The sequence below is a fragment of the Fundulus heteroclitus genome, chromosome 14, assembly GCF_011125445.2.
Source record: "Fundulus heteroclitus isolate FHET01 chromosome 14, MU-UCD_Fhet_4.1, whole genome shotgun sequence".
Classification (NCBI taxonomy): domain Eukaryota; kingdom Metazoa; phylum Chordata; class Actinopteri; order Cyprinodontiformes; family Fundulidae; genus Fundulus; species Fundulus heteroclitus.
Window position 1 is genome coordinate 22,357,779 of NC_046374.1, and position 13,928 is coordinate 22,371,706.

At 41.2% G+C, this 13,928-nt stretch overlaps 1 protein-coding gene across 1 annotated transcript; it reads right to left on the reverse strand.

Annotated features, from left to right (window-relative positions):
• Window positions 1-1,576: 1,576 nt before the first annotated feature.
• Window positions 1,577-10,826, reverse strand: LOC105927904 (leucine-rich repeat LGI family member 2). Its single transcript, XM_036146543.1, has 8 exons — window positions 10,348-10,826; window positions 10,097-10,168; window positions 7,746-7,817; window positions 6,140-6,211; window positions 5,985-6,056; window positions 5,728-5,897; window positions 5,487-5,651; window positions 1,577-3,484 (listed from the first exon to the last, which is right to left on the reverse strand). The coding sequence occupies exons 1-8, from the start codon at window positions 10,668-10,670 to the stop codon at window positions 2,667-2,669; spliced, it is 1,764 nt and encodes a 587-aa protein (XP_036002436.1). The 5' UTR covers window positions 10,671-10,826; the 3' UTR covers window positions 1,577-2,666.
• Between the last annotated feature and the right edge of the window lie 3,102 nt (window positions 10,827-13,928).

Below are 13,928 nucleotides of genomic sequence, written 5' to 3' on the forward strand. Positions count from 1 at the left end.
TTGCGATAAACCAATTAATAATTTAGAAAAATCATCAGGGAAAAAAAATTGGCAAGGAAAAAGACGGATTAACAAAAATGTATTTCACCTAAATTGTGAACATTTTAACTTACAGGTGTTTAGCCCCATTTAGTCTGACACCCCTAAAAGTCCAGTGCAACCAATTTCCTGCAAAGTTCACATAATTAGTAAATAGAGTCCACATGTGTGTAGTTAAATTTTAGTATAAATCCAGCTGTTCTGTGAAAGCCTCAGAGAGAGAGACAGAAAGTTCCCTCTGCAGTTTGCCACCAGTAGGGTAGGGAAAACGGTGAGTATGTGAAAGTATTTGCATCCCTACAAATTATCAAATGTATTTTTATTTTTTTATTTTTTTGTCTTCATGCAAAACTTAATGTGTGGTGGAAAACCAACATCCTGAACTCACCATCACTACTGCTAAACATAGTGTTGGCAGCGTCATGCTGCTGGGATTTTTTTCCTCAGCGGAGACAGCGAAGCTGCTCTGTGTTCATGGTAAGAAGGAAGGAGCTGAATTCAGAGCAATCCTGGAAGGAAATCTGGTAGAAGCTGTTTTGAGACTTGAGAATAGAGCAGAGGTTCACTTCCAGCTGGAAAACAACCCTATGCAAAATATGAGTCTGGTAGTATACACCCCAAAGCAGCTGTAGCTATAATTAAAGAGAATGCTGATCCTATAAAGTATAGACTAGCGGGGCACAAACAATTTAAAGAAAAAGACAACAACAAATGCCTCACTTCAGATCTTTTTCTTTTAAATTAAACTAAAAATCCATCCCTCTCTTACAGTTGTGCGCTGTTTTGTGTTCGCATGTCACATTAAATCTGAATACAATACATTGAAGATTGTGGTTGCAATGTTGTAAATGTTGCAAAAGCTCAGTGGGCATGAATACTTTGCAGGGAACTGTAGGTCCTACAGATGTGTCAGGTGCTGCTTCCTTTTTTTATAGTGCTGTTTGATTTACATCTGACCGAAAAGCAACTTAGGTGATACCCTCTATATGCAAGCAAAATACAACTTGGTTTCAGTAAACCTTTAATACATGTGGCATTAAAATAAATTGATTCTTACTTGTTGCTTTAGTCAAACATTGATTTATTTTTGTGATGTTAAGGAAAAAGGTAGAAAAGGATATGTTATCACAGGACCAAAATATAGGGTGTTAAAATGCATTAATAAAAGAAAGGTGTACAGTTTCCTGACTTTTTAGGTTGAACAATCTTTATTTTGCTAGTCTTGCTTTAATTAGCCCTTGCTTTAATTAGCCACGTTTAATAAATAAATACATAAAAACAATGCTAATACTGCACTGTAGCTGTGCTGCAGAGCCTATAGCTAATGTATACAGGAACAGAAGAATAGATTTCATAAGGATGCTCTTTCTGGAGTGTTACTTTTTATTTATGGCTTCCGTTATGACAGAGCTCCAGGTAACTGCATATTTATCAGCAAAAACAGTCTGCTACTGCTGCTGAAGTAGTTACTGACCACTAGAGGGAGTTGTTACCCAAGAAAATATTAGTAAAAAAAATCACTAAATCATAAGACATCTTTACGCTTTTTCACGTTTATTTCGATTCTCGATTGGATGAATGTACAGCAGTTTGTAACATGAACATTCAGTAAGCTTTAAACTTGATCTTACAAAAGAATTAGAAAGCTTGCATATTTTATTTTATTTTATTTGCGATGCCATTTATCAATATTGAAAGCACTTAAAAAGTTCGCCAGGTTTCTCCAAAAATAAATTCACCTTTTTTTCATGTCATGCTGTTGCAGGCTGCAGTAACAACTGACTTTTGTTAGTAAGTGCAAAGTACTGTTAAGAACAGGTAGTGGCATTGCAATCCTGATCGTATGTACACTTGGTAAGAGGTCAACATTCAAGTTTTTTTTTCTAAGAACAAGGAAAGGCTCTACGTTTCAGTGGATAGTATTTACATATTTTTTTTCTTATAGATGCTTCAAAAATGTCATTTTACAAACCAAAGAGCAATTCTTTTTATTATTATTCAGACTTGAAAATATGGTTAATTTACCTGATCGGCACAAAAAAAACTCCTCTCATCTGAAGCTGGAACAAGATGATAACTCTCCATCCAGGTAATTTTATCTGAGGTGGACTTAACGTAATATTTTACTTCTCCAAACAACCATTTATTATCGTTTTCAATTAACTCGCGATGTATATTACAGTCAATAGCACCTACAGTACCATTTCCACTAAACAGCTACATTCTAAGATCTCAGCTATGATAGTTAAAGGTTTGTGCTTTAGAGACATTCCCTGTAAGGAAAAAAAGGGGTGTGATACTTCATCACAGCCAGGAGGAGGCACTGTGAGCCCGTCAGAGCACTGAACTACTACGCTGTCACAGGCTAGGAGGACATGAAGAAAGAGGCAAACGTGTCGACATTGTCCCCAGTTGGCAAAAATGACAGCAAATGTAAAGGTTGTTGGAGTTATTTTAGCTCATGGTTCTATCGAGATGGGCATCAAGTCAAGCCAATGCCTCACCAAGCTCTAACATCATGACTATGCATTTATTTGAATGTATAAAGTCGTTTTCCTTTGTTTCAGTCGTGTATCTTTTTGAATGGAAGACATTTGATTGTAGGAGGGGCAACAAGGAACGGCCCCTCACAAGGTCAGGTCAATAATGACGTGCTCAAAGATCTGCGTGTTCCCCTTGAAGCTTGAGGAAAATATAAAGTCCCTGCGGTCGGTGGAGACCACGGTGAATGAGCGCGGTGCCTGGATGTACACCTCCTTGAAGCGGTCGAAGACTTTCTGGTCATCGTCCCACAGGTAGATCTGCGAGAACGTATAGTCACTTCCCAGAGCCAGGTAGTAGCGCTCCTTGAAGGAGAACGGCTGCAGGATCATAGAGCCTCGGGACGGTACCGCCTGGATCTCTGCAAACTGTTTGGGTCCCCATCTTAGGACCTTGGAGTCACCAATGTAGCGGGTCATGGCAAGGTAGAGCTCCTCCTTGATCCGGAAGTGTTTCACAGCAACAACGTCCTCCATGTTGGGGATATCACCTTGTAGGATGAACTTCTGGTTGCTCCGGCTCCACTGGTAGATCACTGGAACCTGCGAGCGACTCGCCAGGATTAGATGAGCCTTTCCGTCTAAGTTCAGGAACTCCGCGTCTGTGTCGCGGAACCACTCGTGCAGGGACTGGTGTGAGTAAAAGCCGTTGTCGTTCCACTTGTACAGGGTTGACAAGCCAGCTTTGGAGCTGTCAGCGATGACAAAGAACCAGTCTGATCCGATCTGAAAAGCCTCAATGTCGTTGGGTTTGGAGATCTTGGACACTTCAGTGTCCTGGAACTTGTTGAACCTGCTTTGGTCGTCGTCAAACTTGTAGATGTGGGAACCACCAAAGAGCTGAGCCACAATGACGTAAACCTCATCCTGGATGATAACTGACTTGCAACCAACAATGGACTGACCTACAAACAGAGGAATACAGAAATTAGAGAGACATTTCCCTAAAATGATAGTTTGGCTGGTAAGGCTAGTAATATCTAACATGCAGAGGCCCTTGGACTGAAGCTAATGGCTAATTTAACGCCATTTTCACATCTATGGTTTGTTTACTTTCGTCCAAATCAGTTGAAGTTTTTTAGCTTGTAACTTTTTCCAGTGGTTGGGTTCCTCTTAATGCGTACAAACTACAGTATCACTACACTGCATGACAATGTTCAGTCTGTTTGTGGGTCAGATCAGGGTAGATGGGACTTTTAACCAATTTGACAGAAAATAATTTCAACACTATAAGTTATTTTCATTTAGTTTGAGCTTTAACAGGTGCTCAACTAATCCCTTTCGTATTGGCCTATAGGCTAATGGTTTACTCTGAGAACGGCTGTAGAATTATTTAAAATCATGAATGAACTAGAAAAGCTCTCAGAGTGCACAGACCTCAGCGAAGGCTTCTGACATGCCAGCTGCTGAACAGGCCACAAACCATGTAGGAGCTCCAGGTTGTCACACCATGCACGGGCTATGATAAGGAATTCTTTAAAAAATCCTGCTGGATCCAGATGGTGCTCCACATCAGCAAGATCTTATCAATCAGCCCCCAAATCATCATGCTTTATGCAAAATGTGTTTTATTTAAACACGTTTATGAACTCAGAAGTGGAAACATGACAGAAAAAAATAATAATAAGTATGTAAACTATCCAAGAAATGTACATTTTAAGTGACATTAATTAGGAATTTCCTAACAAATTTACATTTTAGATGTAAAATAAATAAAGGACCCCCCAAAAAAACATATATTTTCCTTCTTTTATAACCCTGAACATATCGCTCGGCAGTTTTGTGTCTGTCAAGCCTCTCTTGGTGAATATGGTCCACAGCGATGCCATTGAGTCTTTCCTGAGTCATGGTTGATCTGCTTAGTCCACTAAAACTGCTTTCTGCCTCAGCAGATAATTATGTGACATTAGTCACTGGTGATGGTAATTCTCAGCCTGTAGTGACATATCAGGGTCAAAATTAATTTGGGGGAGTCTCGTCCCCTCCTTCCCTAGTGCCATGTGTGTCCATGGGTCAGATGTATTGAGGGTAGGAGAACTAAATCTAAACACAGGAAGAAGATGCTGTGTTTTTAGTTAGTAGCTAACATGGAGAATTTAATCATCGTTTAAAGTTTCTCATTGGAGAAGCATACTGAAATATTTTAAGAAGGCAACTTTATGCTTTATGTGCTTTACACAAAAATGTGCTGACTTTTTTTTACTCTATCGTATTGCTTAATGGAAACCTCTCTACATAAAAGTGCTTGAATCAAGCTCACAGCGTACACCTGATAGCTCGGTTGGATCATGTTTGTGCCATAAACGAGTCACTCTATTCAGAAAAAGGAGGTTAAAAATGTGATCTCTGTGAGAGCTGCAGGCCTGTAAAAACGGACAACTCACTGCCTTTTATACCGAACGGCAGCAATTGCTCAGAGTTTTGTTCATACTCTCACCCTCCTCTATCCCTCAGGTTCCAGGGGTATCACCTATTGGTTTTCCCACATTCGGACACACTCACATAATGCCAGTGTGCGTGTACGTTCCTTGTTAGTTGCCACTTGCAGGCTGTGCATGCACACTTCTAATGTTTATGTTTCTGGTTAGCTTAGCGGTTAGCTTAGCAGTTAGCTTCGGTGTTAGCCGTTCATTGTAGCTCTGCTGCTCTCACCGTCGTAGACTTTGAACATGGGTGAGATACTCAATGAAATACTCAAAAGCTGGTGGTTGTACTTTGAGAAGCTGTGAAAAATCTGTCCAGGCCAAACATTTCAGTGTGTTTTCCTTTTTCTTAGTACATTAAAATACACAGCTACATAGATTCATAATCTTATAAAGTGTGTTTTGTTACCAACAGGGGGAAAAGGCAAAACAAAAGAAGGTAGCTTTGGACTTTACTGGAGACAGAGCGAAGAGATTTCCTTACCTGTGATATTATCATATGTCCTGAAGTTCATTTCAATGTGGTCCCATTGTAAAACCATACAGCTGTCTGTGCTGGGAGCGGAGATGGTCACATAGACATCATTCTTGAAGGTGAACGTATCAACAGACAGTGACTCAGCGGCCACAGACTGATGAAGGACGAAATCTGCGGGAAAGGTGAGTGAAGTCATGAGGGGAGCTTTTCCCAGACTGACGCTGCTGAGCACCAGGCTGGCACTCACCCGTCGAGATGCACTCATTGTGCAGGCTGCTCATGTCGTTCAGGCGCTTGCCCTTCATGTCCTCCGGTCCGGCGCACACGACATCCGACACTGTGGCGTTGGTGCTCTTCAGCCACATCATGAGCCATTTGGCTCTGCAGTCGCACTCAATGGCGTTGCCGCGCAGGTCCCTGCAGAGCACCACCGATGTGTGTTATTACAGTTAACAGACACGTCATGACTTTTAACAGCATTTTTAAAACGTGTGGCGAACTTACAGCTCTATCAGAGAGTCCAGGTCGATGAAAAGGTCCCTGGGTAAGAACTGAATGTTGTTGTTTGCCAAAGACCTGGAAAACAACAACTCTAGTGCGTGAATATGCAGCACATTCAGGGAGAAACTGTAAGAAAACGCATCAGTTTTGGAACATACAAGTGAGTCAGGTCCCTGAGTCCTCTGAAGGCATATTTAGACGTCGTCTGCAGCTTGTTGCTCTCAATGAACCTGTGGATTGTTAATAATAATAAAAAACACTGAACATTTGTGTTGCAGGGACAAAGCTTAAAGCACCATTACTCCCACCATTTAACAGCGTGAAAACTTTGATTACTTCTTTAACTTTCCCACATTTGGTCTTGTTACAACCAAAACATATTGCAGTGATGGATCAAAATAATTATTAGGTGGATAAAAAATGATAAATGCTTTATTTTCTACAAAAAAAACCCTGAAAAGTGTGGTGCGTGTTTGCATTTGGCCCCCGTGTGGCCAACACTTTGCAAAACTGGCTTTTGCTGCTTTTGCTGGGCAGTCGCCCACTGCTTGTGACTGTGGCTTGATGGGATGAGTAGTTGTCTGACAACCAGAAGGTTGTGGGTTCGATTCCAGCTTCCCCTTGCCACATGTCGATGTGCCCTTGGGCAAGGCACTTAACCCCAAGTTGCCTACTAAGCTGCGTCTTGTGTATAAATGTGTGTGCGTTAGTGAGAGCGACTGGGTGAATGTGGCTATAGTGTAGAGTGCTTTGGGTGGTCAGCATGACTGGAAAAGCGCTATATAGATATATATATATATATATATAGATATATATATCATATATCATATATATTTGATTTTAAATCAAACATATATATAAATATATACATATATAAATATATATGTATATATATATATATATATATATATATATATATATATATATATATATATATATATATATATATATATATATTCAGTCCATTTAAGATTCTGTCTAGCAGCTTTCCACATCTAAGTTTAACAAAGAGCCAGACCTTGATTGGAGCATTAAATCAGACAAACCTGTTAGCTCTGGGTCTATATCTAGGGCTGTTATCCTGCTTGAAAGTGAACTTCCATCCCAGTCTAATGTCTTTAGAGCCTCAAACAGCTGTTCGTGCTTCCCATCAATTCCAACCAGCTTCCACTTCACCGCTGAAGAAAAGCATCCCACAGCATGATGCTGCCATCGCCATATCTAAGTGTGTGAGTGGTGTGTTTAAATGTAATCTGCTTTGTTTGGTTTCCCACCACAAATGGCATTTTGCATGTAGAAGAAAAAAAAAGTTTTGGTCTCATCTGACGACAGCTTTGTGCCCCCTGGATTATTTGTGTCAATCTACCAATTATACTTTTTGCGGGTTTCTTTAAACTACGACTTTATTTTCTTGCAATTATTTCAGAAAGACTAGAAATGAGGAGTGCACAATATATAGTAGACGTATTGACAGATTCTTCCAGCTGAGCTTTGGAGATCTGTAGCTCCTCCAGAGCCCCCATAGGATATCTGGTCGGTTTTGTGATTATTACAAGAAGTAGTATTGAGATGCTTTATGATTCATTTGCACAGTTTGACTGTCAAAGCCCGCAGAAACCATGTGCTTTGAACTTCTCGATCACTGCATTTCTTGATGTGGGTCAGTGGATCCAAAGACATAAAACATGTACTCATGTATTCAGATGGAAAAATGTTTGCACTTCTTTTATCAAACAAAAAACACCCAAAAATGCAAAAACTTACAGGTACTCCAGATGTGGAAGGCCTGAGAAAGCATCATCTCTTATAGTCGCCAGGGAGTTGGAATTCAAAAGTCTGAAACGGATAACAAATTAGAGCAGTCAGAAAAAGGTTTTAAATAAAACATTTGATCAAAATTGAACACAATGTAACCAGTGCAACCTATTATGTAAATGCATATGTGCTCAGTTTCTTTTTGTTGTCACAGTACAAACGTTTTAGCAAGAAATGTTAATGCATCAAAAACATTGCTGTGTGAGATGTAACTCAATTTGTATAAAGTTGAAATAAAAGACAATATTCATCTTAGATATATTAATTTCACTAGACGGACATGACTAAAGCAAACGATATTAGCTCAAAAATTTACATACATTCATCGTGGTCATGATTATCATGAAAAGTATGTTTTTTATTTTATGTCAGCTATTAACATAACATAAAACTTCAAAGATATTTAAAATCAAACATCAGGTGCAAAGACTGAAGTTTCATGTGGATTACCTTAAACCCACAAAGGGTCAAAATGATACATACAAGCTTAGATCCGTACAGTTTCAATACTCATTGTACGGTTAGCAGCTGTAGAAGGTGTTTGAACTTGCCAGGGCCAAGACTTGTGACCTTCGTGTTGCTCACTATGATCCTCTGCAGCTGGTAGCTTCTGTTTGCCAGCATATAAAGAATTTGTTTAACAGCACCTATTACATGGCTCAATACTCAGACCCATGGGAGAGTTTAAGGAACTCAATAAAGCGCTAAGAAGGAAAACTGTAGATTAACACCAGCTTCAAAAGTGTGTTTTTGTGTTACGACCCCATGGAATGTGACTCTTGTCACTTACATTTTCAGTTTTTGCCATAATTTTCTGTCATGTTCTGTTACATCCTGATGCGCCTAATTGTGTATTTATAGTTCTGTGTTAATTAGCGCCACCACCAGGCTTCTTGTTAATTTTTCTTCCAAACCTGCTCCTTGTTCTGTTGATTAGTAATCAAACTTTCTCAGCGTTTAAGCTCCTGGTTTCAGTCGCTCTCTGCTGGATTCATCACCCGTAGACATCCCTGCTCCCATTATTCCCCCAGCTTCCCCATGTTTCTTGCCTGCAGGCGCTTCATTTTTGGTTATGTTATCAAACATTCATAGTCCTCATAATCTTGTCTGTCCCCTGCTTGCGTTGGGGCCCTTAAAATCCACATATCATGACATTTGCTGCAATTTCTAAACAATTCCAGTTTCCAAGATCACCAGTTAAAACATCTGTAAGCAAAGTACAAATGATTTAGTTGGGTTACCATTTTGTGAAGGGAAACATGTCTAAACATCAACAAGGACTGAGGAGGTACCAAAAATCAGAGAGGCATTCGATCCGAAATCGATACCTTCAAGCTTGACTGAAATTTGCAGTTGCTCCCAGAAAATCTCCTACACAAGCCAAAGATTTGCTCAAATTGACAATGATTATGTAGATATGAGCCTTAAAATCTAAGAACACTGCCCCATCTGTCAGACATGGTGGTGGCAGGATCATGCTGAGAGTCTGTTTTGCTGCGAATTGTGCTGGTGCAACTAAAGGTTATAGTGAATGAAGAATAAGGATCACCTCCAAATTAGTTAAATCAAATCCAAACCCAGAACAGAGAAACTTGGGTATAACTGGACGTTTTAACAGGACAATGATGCCAAACTCACATTAAAATTGGGTTTGGGATGGCCTAAGTCAGGCTAACAACATTTTCCTGACATAACCTCAACCAAATTAAAAGTTTTATGGAAAAATAAACATTGGTTTTGTAATTAATTACCGAAAAAATTTTTGATATGCAAAGCAAATTTTAAATTAGCTCCGCCAGGAGGAGTGATTAAACATCTAGGCAGAATAACGATGAGTGCATCTAAACTTGTGATGGTAACTGCATCCAGCCAGGCTGTGCATCTGCTTCACCTTTGTTTATGCTGACGTCCAAGCTGTCACTACAGTTGAGTAACAGCTTAGATTAATGGCCCCTTGAAAGCGCCTCGTACAAATGGGGCTGTGCTGAATGCACACGGGAGGGTTTTTCATTATTCATTTCCAGGTGTACAGCGCTCTTAAAGCCTTCCTCTCTGGAAAACCTTGGAAACGTATTACAGTAACTGGCTGGGAGTTGGGCACAAGCGAGTTCCTGAACATGCAGGTGGCTACAGGACCTGGCATTATTTGTGCAGAATGCCGTGATGCATACTTACTGGATACGCATATGTGTTATAGGGGCCCCTGTTTTTAAAGGCATCTCTCTACAGCTCATATTGGGCATTTACTGCAGGGTTGAATGCAATCTGAGAGGTATTAGAGGGAATAAGCATGTTCTTACAGTAGCTGGAGGGTGGGCATGTGGGCGAACATTGCCTCTCTGACCTCAGAGAAAGTCCCATTGACGATACTCCTGGACGAAGCAAGAAAAAATAAATATAAGTAAGGGACAGAGAAAATAAATGGGACATCAGCTTGTATTGTAAAACAAAAATTGGATCCTTAATTAGCGGTCTTACAGATGCCATGCAGGCATTACGTGACATAAAGAATTAAAATGACAGAAAATGACGCGGACAGCGCTGTACTTACAATGAAGTGATCTCGTTGGGGGCAATCCTGGGGATGTTGGAGGACCCGACGCATATTATGGACTCCTTGGAGCAGCTGCATGTTGAAGGGCATCGGAAAGGCTTTTTCAGAAGAGCCGGCTGACACAGGCAGCACAGCGACACACACAGCAGAGCCCAAATCCTGAGAGCTGGCGGCATCCTTCCTGTCGGGCTCGCATGTGTGAGGTTTGGTTTTAAAATGATATATATATATATATTTCTTTTAAAGAAAATATCTTGTTGGATATTTGCTGAGAGCTCAAATCGAGGCAGAAGGCACCGTCCGTTTCCACCCTGCACCATGAAATGCTGCACTGGCTGCCTGACATCAGCAAATCAGCTGCAGTTTCCCCTCTCTGTATGCTTTCATTATTTATTTAGAGAGGAGGGGGGGGAAAGGAGGGGACTCAAGACTTACAACTGTTGGTTTAACAACCCAACTAATACAGAACCCCATTTGAGCCAGAAAACCTGGATGATATAACTAGATAATAATTATATGCATATACCAACGCTTTCTTGGTGAAATTCTAGAAAAAAAAGAACAAAATCTAACATCCCTGTGATGAATCCCTCTTGTTGGTGTCATATGAATATGAATTACAGGAATCTGAGCGAGATCACGTTAATTAAAGAAATGAAAGCAGCAAATGTTGAGCAGTGACAGAACAGCCGTGGGGCCGGAGCTCTGGGCTGCAGAGCAGCTGCAGCACCACGGACAGCGCCTCCGTGTCGGTCCGTGCATCATCTGCGCTGAGCTCCCCTGCGCGCCCACAGCGCATGCGCACGCGTTTATGCTCGCTCGTCTGCGAACACGCGCAGGAACCATGGCCCTAAGAGCCAGGAGAGCAGGTGATGATTATGGAAGGACAATTACTCATCAAAATGCAGAGGCTGTAAACCCACGCAACGTCCTGAAGTGCTTCAGCACAACAACAGCTCTCATCCAGCAGTGTTTTAAACAATGGCAGAAACGCGAGTAAAGCACAAACCTTTTGCACTGAAATACGTTACAATTAATTGGGAACACGCCTTGTTTCAAAGAAAAAATAAATAAAACATCTTCATCAAATTTGTTGTCAGTCGATCAGAAGTGAGGAAAAATTAATATAAGGTGCTCCGACAAACAACTTTATCTGCATTTGTCTTTGTGAATGTTAACATTTACAGTGTAAACCAAAGATATGCTTGAAGATGTAGCTTTCCCGTGAATCCCTGGACAGATGTGTAGCTGCTGTCTCTGATAGCCGCTCCACGGTGTGTTGCATGTAGTCGCCCACGTGCCGGCACCTATGAACAGGTTGAGCCCAGACCAATTGGACTATATTGCTGTTTCTTTGCATTTGTTTTGCCTCAGAAACAGTAATCTTGATGTCAACCCACAGGTTTCCCTAAGGACTGAGGTCCTCCAGGGACTGGGCTTCCCCTCCCCACTCCCTAATGTTCATCCTCGCTGGCCTGGAACCAGGATCTTGGTCACTTCAAGGGCGTTTCTTCTTCTGCACACCACATGACCTCTTCAAGCATTTTGATGTATGATCCTGACACCAAGATATGAGAAACACCCCCATGATGCCTGAGCACCCATGCTTCAGTGTGCGGCTGACAGAAAAACTGGCTGCAAACACAACAAAGATCAACCTTGGTTCTATCAGTCCATTAAATGTCATATTGTCTTTTATTGGCTCAGTCAATGTCATCTTTAGCAAATTACGCTGTTCATCATTGGCACTTGAAGTCCTTCCAGATAAAGGTAGCCCATCTTTCTGATCATTTGCTGTATCCCCTCATTTAGCTTATTCCTAAACCCATTGTATAATGGTAGCTTTCAGTTTTCTTTCACGGCTTCCCAGTTTTGGTTCATATTTCAAAGCTTTGAACTCATTTTAAACGAGCAGCCTCGCATTTCCATCAGTTCTTCCCTCTGATCAAAATGAGTAATTAAAAAAAATCCACATCCTCTAAAAATCCTTTTTTTTTTTTTTTTTTTTTTTTTACAGCACTTTGAATCGTCTTGTTATTCAAAAGTGCTATATAAATAAACTTGCCTTGCCTTCTAAAACAGTTTTCCCACAAGAGGGAACTGCACAAAACCATCATGTACAAAGGTTTCTGCCTTAATCCTTAAATAAGAACCAGCTGTTTTTTATTTCAGAGGGACTGTCCTCACCGAGTCCTGATGTTTTGAACACGCTCCCTTTTAGCTGTTTCTCTGCTACTCAGGTAAGCAGCTTCTGATAACGTCTCTGGTTCGGGAACAGCTTGGGATTAGTCGGTGCGCAGTGGCTCTCCAGCCTCAGTCCACTATTTGTGGGTTTTCAAACCACACACTTTTCTTTCACTCAGCTTTCTATAAATATGCCTGGACGCAGCACTCTGAACAACCGGTTTATTTAGCACTGACCTTAATTTATCGTCCTTTTGGAGGGTGTCAGTGACCACCTTGTGGACATCTGTCAAGTCAGCTGTCTTCCCCATGGTTGTTCAGGCCATAACATGACCATGTTACGTTCTAATTTTTGGAGATGCTGACTTTTGGGTTTTCCTCATCTGTAAGCCTTAAAATTACCAAAATGCGAAGAAATTGAGGCTTTAAATATTTCTCAGCTTGATGAATCCACATAGATTCCCCTTTCTGAAAAGCGTGACAAAAAAATATGCAACTTTTTCAATATTCTTTTAAGGTTTAAAAGTATATAGATTAATCTGGGAGTGTGCTTTCAATTGCTAACAACTAAATGTCAGAAAGTGACAGGAAATTTTGCCAAACAACAGACTGTCATGTGACAACTTCCCCAGGGTGCTTTGTGGTCTGTTTGCAGGGTGGATAGATTAAGATGCTCCTCTCCAAACCTTCACATTTTTCAGGGAATCAAAGCAGAGCCATATTAGTAGTCTATCTGACCAATTACTAGGGTGCTCTGTCAAACGTTGCTGCAGAGCTACAGCATCAGTGGCAAAGCAAGCGTGCAACACTTGAGCCCAATAAGACAGACCCCCCCTCCAACCCCTCAAGCTCCTCTTCAAGCTACTGCATTGTTCCAGCCTGCTGTCAGGGCACGGTGCTTTTCCGCCAGGTTTTGTAAATGTTTCAGTACAGCTGGGAAGAGCGGAAATGTGCTGATACAACAGCCTGACTACCAGAGTCCAGCCCCCTTTCACAAGCTGCTGAGCGGGGATTGTTCTGCAGCCGCCTTGGCTGCACATGGATTCTGAGCGTGCAGCTGGGAAAACACCTGGAAGCTGAATTTACACACGAAGCCACGGCTGGTTTTAAGGTCTGATTCTTGCTTAAAAAGGGAGGATCTCCCTACAACCTCTAACCAGCGTTCATAAACTACAAAGAGTAAAAGTATGGGTGCAGAAAGCGTCGCTCTCCGAGCTCCTGAAGACGTCTTGATCCCTTTAGATGCAAAGGGAAGGCTTCCATCCGTTAACACGGCGGCTGATCTATGATCGGGCCCCCCATCATTGATTATCTGTAACAGAGGCTAAAAATAAAGCGAGCCAGACCACTACACAGGCTTCAGATGGAGTTAGTGGCACAGCAGCATTCAGATC

Bases quoted from the DNA above. Each gene is read 5' to 3' on its own strand.
- LOC105927904 (XM_036146543.1), bottom strand. From the start codon at position 10,670: ATGGTGCAGGGTGGAAACGGACGGTGCCTTCTGCCTCGATTTGAGCTC. The intron at 10,169-10,347 runs GTAAGTACAGCG...TGCTTCGTCCAG, and splicing joins CCCAACGAGATCACTTCATT to GAGTATCGTCAATGGGACTT. The intron at 7,818-10,096 runs GTAAGAACATGC...TATCCGTTTCAG, and splicing joins ATGCCCACCCTCCAGCTACT to ACTTTTGAATTCCAACTCCC.